The 11,576-nt window shown below is 32.4% G+C and overlaps 1 protein-coding gene across 1 annotated transcript; it reads right to left on the minus strand.

Moving 5' to 3' along the window:
- Positions 1–7,671: 7,671 nt before the first annotated feature.
- LOC129890500 (uncharacterized) lies at positions 7,672–8,088 on the minus strand. Its single transcript, XM_055966043.1, has one exon. The coding sequence runs from the start codon at positions 8,086–8,088 to the stop codon at positions 7,672–7,674; it is 417 nt and encodes a 138-aa protein (XP_055822018.1).
- Between the last annotated feature and the right edge of the window lie 3,488 nt (positions 8,089–11,576).

The raw sequence follows: 11,576 nt of genomic DNA on the forward strand, positions 1-11,576 counted from the left end.
ATGAAAATGCAAATGTATATTTTAAAATCATTTGAATAAATAAGCTTACTTAATTTATGATAACTAAAATGAATGTCTAGTATTAACAATGATTACTTTATTTGTAGCCATGATAAAAAGAATATAAATAAAAAGTGAATAAGATAATAGACAAGTGTAGATATATGGATGTGTAATATGTCGTAAATTTAATTTGGGTGAAATTTCTAATAAGATTAATGATGCCTAAAAATCATTGAGTTTTAAAATATTAAATTACCCCAAATATATATAAACAAAAATATTTAAAAGTTGACAGGAAAGAAAAATATCTACATTCTTATCTTCTTCGGATCAGCGCCGGCTTATTAATCGGAAGACAAAAATATAAAGTTTTGGCATTTTTCTGCTCGGGCCGACTTCCATCATTTTCGAACGGCCTAATTACCCCTACCCCTCCTATGTTCATTTGTTATTGTAATCCTAGAGCGATCTAAAAGAAATAAAAACTAACGTTCTAAAGCGTGCCTATCGACCCAACTTAATATCCAAGAGGCATTGGATATACTAATAGGGAAGGGTTTAGACCAAAGGAAATATAGGCATTCTAATTAGACACATCGTCAAACAAAACAAATAAGACGACATTTAGCACGTAAAATCTCAAATAAACCTCTACATTAATTAATTAACATACTTGAAAACACAGATAAGTTGTGAAGGTCATCATGATCATGTGTGTGTGCGTACAAACTTGAATAATATGACGGACAAACTTAATTACTAAGATGATTATGATAAAAGAAGCATGCTTGATAATTTTAATTATTAACTATTAATATTTTATAAAATCCTATTAACATGACTTTAGTTAAGAGCATGTTGAAAATTTATTGAACACTATAGATATGATTTTCTAAATGTTGATATGCTGAATATTTATTAAAATATAGACATGATTTCAAAAATAGAATAACATGATACATATTTATTAGAAACCTATGGGCATGACTTTTACACATAATGTTATGAAAAAATATATATTTATGCAGGCATAATATCTATTTAATTGGCATGCTAGAATTATAACACCTATAAACATGATTGTTATATGATAAAATATGCTAGAAATATTGTTAGAACCCATGGATCCAATAGGCTCAAAATATTCTTACCGACATGATTTCTATATGTTTGAAATAATATTAAACCCTATAAACGATACCTAGGTGATTAGCATGTTGAAATTTATTTTAAATGTTATTTATAGACATGGTGTCTAAATGAAATGATATGTTGAAAATTGATTAAAATTGTAGGCATGGTTTTAAAATAGAATAACATGACAAATATTTATCAAATTCTATAGACATGGTCTCTATATTATAAACTATGATAAACATGTGTTACAATTCTAGAGGCGTGGTTTTAATATAAGGTGCAGAAATACTTATTAAAAATCTAAACGTATGAATTTTTATTAATAGTATTATACAAAAAATATTTATAACGACCTATAGACATGATTTCTACAAAATAGAGAAAATATTTATTAACATAAATGCATGATTTATAGGTTGACCACACTCTACATTAAACATGATTTCTATATGATTAACCTATTGGCCATTAAATCTTATGGCCATGATTTTCTAAATGAAGTATGTGTTGGAAATATTATTAAATCCTATAGATATAGCTTCTATATGAGTCAATATGATGAAAATATTTGTAGTCTTATAAGCATAATTTTGATTCCTATAAAAATACTAAAAATATTCATTAAGTCCTATAGACATGAGATATGTATGACATAATATTTATTGTCTAAACTATAGGTATTGTACCTATTAAAATAGCCTATTAAAACTTATTAAATCCTAAACATGATTTCAACATAAATTAACATGCTAGAGTCACGTAGATGATGTTTCAGATAACATGCTAAAAATGTTAAACTTAAACCATGACATATGATTCAATTAACATGCTAGAAATTATCTATCGAAAGCGTGTGTACAAGATTTTTAATAATAGAATGGTTGATAGTTTGAATAAAATACGAGAGTTGGACAGGTTATTTAATACATATTAATAAATAAAAAATATTAAAATTTGACAGATTGATTAAAATGTAGAGTTTATCAATATTTATTTTTGTAATAAAAACGTATTTCATTTAAAATTAACTCTAAGCATCAATTAAAATAACTAATTTCTTTCAGCATATTTATCTAGCGCGCGCAACAACCACATAAAATTATATCAAAGTAAATAATAAATACAAGTAGCACGTAGATTTCCCCTCCCCTTTAGACAGTCCCCAATTATTTATTATTATGCAGAGTAGAGTTTACATGATTATTACAAAATTAAAATAAAAGGTAGATGAATAAATAATACAAAAAATGTTAACGAGATAACAACATCTAAAAAAAAAAATTATTTGCCACTCCTGGTATCTTGAACTTTGAAGTTCAAACCCTGCTAAATCATAAAGACAACACAAGCAATATAAAAATATATAGAGAGGTATCTCGTGATTATATAATTTTACTACAACAAAGCAAACAAACAAAGCAAGAACACATTTCAAAATAATAAACCAATATATCAAAGAAAGTGAGAACTAACCTGGATACTTCATATATTTGTTTTAACAAGATATAATATGTAAGAACCTAAAGTGAAGACAATACAATAAAAATAGGAAAAGAAAGTACTAACCGGTTAATATGAGTTTTATTAATATGCCAACGAAAAGCAGTAGCAATATCTGAGATCCAAATGAGTCAAAGTAGCAAAGAGGCAAAAGAAAGAACTTAAAAGCAAATAAGTATTTTGTTAAAAGCTTCTCTGAGTTCTAGTGTTCTTTTCTTTTCTTTTTGTTTTTGTGTTCTTCTATCTTTTTCTCTCTGTCTTTTTTGTTGTTTTTTCTTTTGTCTCTGTGTGTGTCTTTTTATAGTGATACACCCATGGGTAAAAGATAATGAAATCAACAAAAACTACTAGCCAAATTTTATTTCAAACTTTTTGACAAGTAAGTCAGTGAGGGTGTATTTCATTTCAAAAAGATGACAAGATTTTCAAAATTTTGTCAACAAAATCAAAAAAATATGACTTTCCAAGATTTGCATCTAAAATTATTTAAAAGATAGTTTCCAAAAAAGTCAAAAGTTATGCCAAAGGGACCCAATGTCAATAATGATAAGGAAATTAATTTGTGGCAATAATCAATTTTAAGAGACCAACTCATATTCATACTGCTAGAAATGTTAACGTTTCAACTTGGCTATTTCAAAACCAATCACGTCAAATGAAAATATCAGTCTACAATGTAAGCATAAAACCAATTCAGTTTCGACAAAAGGGAAGAAACAAAATAAATAGATCCACACGACTCGCTACAAATTCTCAAATTCAAACATTAAAACTATAATAATTTGAAAACTCATAAGTTAGGCAATACAATACATGTTTCAGCAAAATTAAAGAAAAAATATGATTTTCTACTTACTGAAGAAAACATATACGATAATTTGGATTCTTAAAGACAAACCAAACACAAATATACAGCTCAAATCAAAAGTCTGAGAAAAATAGTCATAATAATTTGGCCAAGTAACCACATATCCAAAGTCTTTGAGATTCAAAGAGTATGAAATTGATGAACAAATAATTTAACCATAAACTCAAATCACACACCAATGATGTAATGAAAATTAACAATCAAATGATTTGAATTTGATGAGATATGACCATATCACAGACTTTGCAAATGTTAAGATTTTTCATACATGAGAAGCTAAAAAAAATAAAAAAATAAAAATTAGCAAAGCACACAAGAATCTTTGAATCATAACCATAAACAAATAAAAATATACTCAAAGCTAAAAGACTAGATGGCAATCAAACTTAAAGAACGAACCTGGACAGATCTGTTAAGATATGTCTTCAGCAAACCAAATCTCCAAGCTTTTAGCTAACTAATATCTGACCATGGTGGTGTTGATGTTGCTGCAGCTGAAGGTTGCTGTTGCTGGAAGTCGCCGTTATTGCAACTCGCCGCCGGTCGCTGCTTGCCGTCGCCGCTGCCGCTGTCGACGTTCGCTGCTGCTGGCTGCTGTCATCTGGTTGCTGGCTACTAGCAGCTGCTGGTTGCTCGAGGGGCTGCTGTGGTGGTGATGAGAGGGAATAAAGAAAGGTGGCGATGGTGGTGGTTTCGCGAGAGAGGGGCTGTGGCGGCGGTTGTGTCTTCTGTTCTCTTTGGAGAAGATGAAGAGTCGAGAGAGGGAGTTAGGTTGAAGAAGAGGGTTTTTTAGAGAAAGAGAGTTCTTTTCTTTTATTAGAAAGAGGAAGAATAAGATAGTTTAGGGTTTTTGGGGTGTGAAAGAGATGAGAATGAATGGGAGCCGTCCGATCAATCAAACGAACGGATGAGATTTGATTAAAAAAAAGTAGACTACATTAAATTGGATTAGGCTATAATTATAATTAGTTGTAAAAAAATAAAATGTCATATAATTAATTACCAAATATATTATGAATAAATAAAATCATAAATTTTATTCAAGTAGTAGTATTTTTATAAATAAAGTAACTACTTATGTATATATTATGTAAATATATGTATATATGTATATATAACGTACATATGTATAGAATACGTACTAAATAGATGTATAATTAATATAGTTAACTAAAATATATATTAAACTTAATTAAGTAATAACTTTTTATATGCATATTTATACAAGACGTATTAAAATAGATGTGTAATATGTATATATTAATATGAATAAGTAAATTATAAAATAAACTTAGTTAAGTAATATTTTATATAAAGAAAATATACAAACACATATAATATATAATAAATAATGCAAAATAATATTTGAACATACGAAGCTTGTTACTTTAATTTTTTAATTAAGAATACCAATAATGAAGATAAAAATAATAATAATAATAATGGTAATGGTAATGATAGTAGTAATAAAAATGAAATGTCGTAGAAATAAAATGTCAAAAATATACGGTTTATTGGGTAAAATAAAAATATAAATTTTTATATATATAAGTTTTATATATAAGAAAATAATAAAAAAAATAAAAAATGCATATCTATTAAGATAGTGATTTGAAAAGTAATTATAGGTCGATCAAAATTGGGTGTCAACAGCTTGCCCCTTCTTTGCTTGGGAATGAGGGATGAATTGACGAGCAAAGAAATTTGACGGAGTAGCCAAGTTTGCCCGACCGATGGGATAAACTCAGAGGGACCCAATGAAATGAGTGGGAGTTGCAAAAATATTGCGGCCGAGACTTCAGTTTCAAGTTGCCTACATATCTCTGGTTATATGAGAATCAGGTCGTGTGTAGTTCTTGATGGTAGAATCACAACAAATTTTGATCGAATTCAAAATTTTCCCCAGTGTTGGATTATGGTAACATCAAATTTTCAACGAGTGATAAAGACGTTAGCGCGAATAAAACGAATATGATTAATGCTTGAACCGAGGTTATTAGCATATTCTAGGATGTGAAAAATCAGGTCGAAGGTAATTCTAAGAAACAAACTTGGAATGAGAAATGCTCCATAGTAATTTCATCTAAAGACCTATGGTAGAGAAAAGAACATGAATTTTCAAAACAAATTGCCCCAGTATCAAGTCGTGGTGATGCTGAGATATGAAAGAGTTATTCAAATCCAAAATTTGGAGAATCGAGTCTAGTTGAGTTTTGAAAGAGAATCCTTGGCGTAGCTGGGGATGCTTGACATTCAACTAGCTTGCTTGAGTTTGTTGCTTAAAGGAAGTTCCATGTTGTAATGCGGTGTCCTCCGTCTGGTGGAGTGATTGTAAAGTAACGCCTGCATTCGGCTATGTAAAGCTGGTAATGTAATGCCTGTATCCGGCGGTGTAAAACTTGTAATGTAATGCCTATATCCGGTGGTATAGAAATTATAAATGTAACTCCTATATTCGGCGGTGTAGAAATTGTAATGTAACGCCTGTATCCGGCGGTGTAAGACTTGTAATGTAACGCCTGTATCCGACGGTATAGAGATTGTAAATGTAACGCCTGTATCCGGCGATGTAAAGCTGTAATGTAATGCTTGTGTCTGGCAGTGTAAAGCTATAGTGTAATGCCTGTATCCGGCAATGTAAAGCTGTAATATAACGCTTGTATCCGGCGGTGTAAAGTTGTAATGTAACGCCTGTATCCGGCGGTGTAAAACTTGTAGGGTAAAATTTAACTATAGATGTACAATGTTGTTGTATACATGCTCCTAATCGGCGGAGTTTGACGAGGTTTGCTATGTACAGCCTCCAGACAACGGAGTTCGGATGATGTTTGCTCTATGCAACATCTAGACGGTGGAGTTAGGATGATGTTTGCTATATACAGCCTCCAAATGGTGGAGTTTGGATGATGTTTGCTATATACAGCCTCCAGACGGCGGAGTTCGAACTATGTTAGATGGCGTTCTCCAATTGAGGGAGCTTATTCGACACAGTTAGACGCTATTCTCCAACGGAGGAGTTGTTGACGAGGTTAGATGACAAAGCTCCAATTGAGGGAGTTATATTTGACAAAAAGTAAACTATCCTATTTATCCTATGGGCCCCCCCTTGTCTTCAGTGTTTTGATACGGATCTCGATCGTACCTGCAAAGATTTAAATGGAAATCTTTTAGACAGCAAATCCAAGTATAAAGTATTTCCGATAAATAAGGTAAGGGAAGAATATTTTGGCTTATGATTTTGAGAAGTCAAATGGCGTCTTAAGTCATCCCGTAGACTTGAGGTTGTCTTCCTCGATCTTCTGTTTTCCTGCGCTCAAAGAAAAATTTAGTTTGGGAGGGGATGTTGATTTGTATCAACTCGCTGATTCAGGCCTCGTCACCGGGAACCTCCAATACTTCTATAGTTCGTCCATAGTATCTTAACCTAGAGACTTAGTAGGTGGAATAGTAGAGAAGCATTTTTTTTCAATAAATAAATGAATAATAATTAAAAATAAAATTAAAAAAATAATAATAATTTGTTCTTTAACGGAGGAGTATATCATGTGTATATTATGTATATATATATATATATATATATAGAGAGAGAGAGTAATCCTTGATCATTTTAAGGTTATGAAATGTTTTAGAGTCCATCGTGCTTTTCCATATCCAAATGTAATCTTTCTTGTAGTCTTGTCTTCTGACGACGCTTCTCTTGACTCGTTCACGAGATCCTTCATGTTCTAATGATACCTACTTAAAGGAGGTTTTTCTAAGGTATGACCGAACCCTTAAGGTTTCTACGTATCCCTACATGGGAATTAGGTCTGTACGTACTTCGAGGATAAGAAATAAACATTATGCAATGCAATGACCGAGCTTGACTCAGGCTGCCTATGTATCCAAGTGGAATCAGGTCGTAACGTAGTTCGAGTATAAATAAAAAATGAAAATATAAAGAGATCGAATCCGACAAGGATTGCCTACGTATCCCCCCGAGGGAAGTCAGGTTGAGCGTAGTTCTAAATACATGGAAATGATATTTTTGGGTTTTCTAAGAGAGGACCGATCCTGATGTTGGTTGCCTACGTACCCCACCGTGGGAAGTCAGGTCGAGACGTAGTTCTGTTTACATGGAATTTAAAAAAAAATAAAAAAAATGAAAGCCAGTCTTGATGTCTTCAGATGTAACACTTCTTGATGGAGTCTGAGTTGATTGGCTTTGTGCTCATCGTGCCATCCATTTCTGCCAAGATTACTGCTCCTCCGGATAAAACTCTATGAACCATGTAAGGACCTTGCCAGGTTGGTGCAAATTTCCCCTTAGCTTCTCCTTGGTGAGGAAATATCTTCTTCAATACTAATTGTCCCAGTGTGAATTGTCGAGGTTTAACTTTCTTATTAAATGCTTTGGCCATTCTGTTTTTATAAAGTTGACCATGACAAACTGCATCCATTCTTTTCTCATCAATGAGCATCAACTGTTCAATTCTACTGCGAATCCATTCTGCATCATTTAAACCGACCTCTTGAATAATCCTCAAAGATGGTATTTCCACTTCAGTAGGTATTACTACTTCTGAACCATAAACCAACATATAAGGAGTTGCCCCAGTGGAGGTTGTGATTGTGGTACGATAACCGAGCAGAGCATATGGTAACTTCTCATGCCATTGTCTGTGACTATCTACTATGTTCCTTATAGAGAAATTACTTGTTCAAGATAGGTATGAGGACTTCTACGGATCGTACAGTCCGTAGAGTGCTATCGTGGATGCGATTGTGAAAAAGGAAAAATCTTAAGTTGACTTTATGGATGGTTGTAGGGGTCGTATAAGGTCTTACGGACCATAGACCTTATCGTTGAAGCGAAGATTAGGGAATTGGGTTTTGTACTTTTACAAGGCCCCCTATGGCCTGTAAGGGATTACATGGCACGTAGACCCTGCCATATAAGTAGATATTCAGGAGTCCATACCACCTTTCCTTCCACGGATACCTGTACGGTCCATGGTACTTTGTACAGACCATATAGGGGTCCGCGAAGAGGGTTTTGTTAGTTATTTGCTAATGGGTATTTTATACAGTACCCGCTCTTTTAATTCTAATACTAGGTCATTTTGGAATAACTCCTAAATCCTATAACTACCCAAACTCTTCAAATTTCCTTCATTCTCTCAAAAACTCTCCTACTCCAAAATCCTCTCTCTAAAAGAGTCTCTCAAGTCTTCTCCTTCAAGTCAAGTATCCATTACAAGAAATTTTAAGGCTTTGATTCATCAAGGTATGTGGGAATTTCATCCATGGGTCCTTTCCATCCATGAAGTCCCAAATATTGCTCTCCTTTTTCCTATAAATTTCAATCTAATTGTTCTAGTATTTTGATGATCTAGCATTAGGTTCAATCAATTATTTCTTTATGGGAAAAGGTTTTTAAATGCCCTTAACATATTAGAAATGGTTCAGAAATGCCCTCCTTCCACCTATTGGATCAAATTTGCCCTTCCTTCCACCTATTGGGTCAAAAATGCCCTTAACTTATTAGAAGTGGTTCAAAAATGTGCTTTTTCCACTTATTGGATCAAAAATGCCCATAACCTATTATAAATGGTTCAAATTTGTCCTTCCCTTTATCTATTAGATAAAAAATTCCCTTAACTTATTAAAAACAACTCAAAATTTACTAATTCTAATTATATATGTCAATAATTATTTTAATAGTAATTCAAAAATTATTTAGTTTTTTTTATTTGTATTTGTTTTTTGAAAATATATTGCTTGTTTGTCTTAAGTAATAGAAATATTTGTTTTAAATAAAATATATAAACTAACATGTGAATTAATCCAAATGTATGTTGTATAAAAATATTGTCTCATTGAGAAGAGAAATTTCATTATGTATGTCCACTAAAAGATATTTTTTTTGAATTAATTTCTGAGTGAAAATACAGTATCAGCTAACATAATTTATACAAAACTTTTAGTTGTTTTAAAATACTAAAATTATTAGACAATGGAAAAAATATATAACTAAGATGCTAATAGAAGTAAAATGAATTTCAAATTTGAAGGCTAAAAAGAATTTTTAAAAATATTTTTATATTATAAAAATATCATATTTATTGATAAAATATATTAAGATCACACGAAATGCGGGCATATTAAACAACATTTAATAGCATACCTTTAGGTAGAAGGGGGTAAAATTTGAACCACTTCTAATATGTTAAGGGCATTTTAAATACAATAGAGAAAGGAGAGCATTTTTGAACTATTTCTATACATTAAGGGCATTCTTGATCCAATAGGTGGAAAAAGGGCATTTTTTACCTTTTTCGTTCTATTATCAATCTCAATATTGTTATTATGCAAATATTTATCTTAATTTCACGATTTTGATGAATTTCATATGAACCTATGCATTATGTCTATTTTATTACTATGAACTATGGTTTGAGGTTTTGCATGCTTCATGAATTTATGGATTTTGATTTCATGGATGCTTTTGGAAAAAGTATCAATATGATTCTATAAAAGTAAGGTTTGCTTCAGAAGGTAAGTAATCTCATCATGAAATATTTCCATGATTTAGCCACTTTAAGTTAAGTGTGATTTTATAGAAAAGCTTATCATGAGCTAAATGATTTTAATTAAATATTTCTTATGGCTTGATTGGGTCAATGTTCATGATATGGTTTAAGGTGCTATTCTTATGATTTTCTGTAATGACCCTCGTGGTCATTCCTATTTTTTGCATGTTTTTACCATTTTGCCCCTTCCCGTAGCTTTCTTATAGCATTTAAGCAGTGTTGGGATGGGTAGCATGCTCCCCAAGGAGTTCGGATGAGCTTTTTGGTTGTTTGGGCAATTGTGAGGTTTAAGCTTGAAAGAGTTGACTTGAGTCAACATTCAGAGATTATGATGTCAGATAATAATTTTGTTATTTCCATCATCTTTAGAAGGGCTATTTTTGTTTGGAGGAGTGTTCGTTCGGGTTTTGGGGTTTCCATTTTGAGTTTGTGTTATTAGGCGTTTTAACTTTAAAGTTTTGGCAAAGTTTGACTTCAGTCAATATTCTTGGAAAACGCACTCAGATGGAAATTCTAACACCACAGTTAGTTTTATAATGTTGAGTTTGGTCTAGAACGATCCTTCATTCGCTTTTTGATGCCTTTGATCTAATCTCGAGGCCCATTGTAGATTTAGGCTCAAAATGGCACTTTGGTGTGGGACCCACTTTTAATTAAAAAGACCTCGTGCAGAAATTTTGAATGCGTCATTAAGTCCAGAATGCCTAATTTGGTGGTGTAGCATATCTCATTTGCATACACGGGGTTCTGAACGAATCTAGAGCACCCCATCAAAGAATTTGGATATGCCAAGTCCATTTTGAACCGGCTACGTCTGGTGTCATCGCTAAAGTGACTCTTGTCGCTAAAGCGATTTCCTCTAAAGTAGTCAGAAGGTCACTAAAAGGACCAGTCCCTAAGGGAGGGTGCTTGCTTAAGCGATAGGGTGCTCGCTTAAGCGAGGCCTGCCTCTTTGAGGTGGTCTCATAAATGACCAGCGGGTGTCCGTACTAGAGGCTCGTTTTAAGTCTACAATTTTAGTTATTTCACCAAACATTGAGACAAGATTTCTCTCTAAATTCAAGGGTGATTTAAGTGATTTCAAGGGCTAAATTACATGGTTTTTAGGCAATTCTAGTGGTGTGATTAGAAATTGGTTTGAGGCTTTGTGTGAGGTAAATTATGCTTTTTCCCTGATATTTTAGTGGTTTTTGTGAATAAGTTGTTTGGGAAGGTGCATGTTGGTTGTGAGATAATTTTATTGTGTGAATTATGTTCCTTTTTGGAACATAAGTTTAGGGTAGCATTTAGGATCTATTTTTAGAGTCAATTTTGTGTGTTATGGAGCGGGTCCCACAGATCCTGATTTTTTACTCCAAAATTGGCCCATCTATGAATTCGATAATTTTAATATCAAAACTTTTGTATTTAACATTGTGAGTCTATTCTTGACAGCGTGGCAATACTATGAGGCCTTTTGGAATGGAAAAGCATACAAATAGAAGTTCGAGTGCGAT

The sequence above is a fragment of the Solanum dulcamara genome, chromosome 5 (assembly GCF_947179165.1).
Source record: "Solanum dulcamara chromosome 5, daSolDulc1.2, whole genome shotgun sequence".
Lineage (NCBI taxonomy): Eukaryota > Viridiplantae > Streptophyta > Magnoliopsida > Solanales > Solanaceae > Solanum > Solanum dulcamara.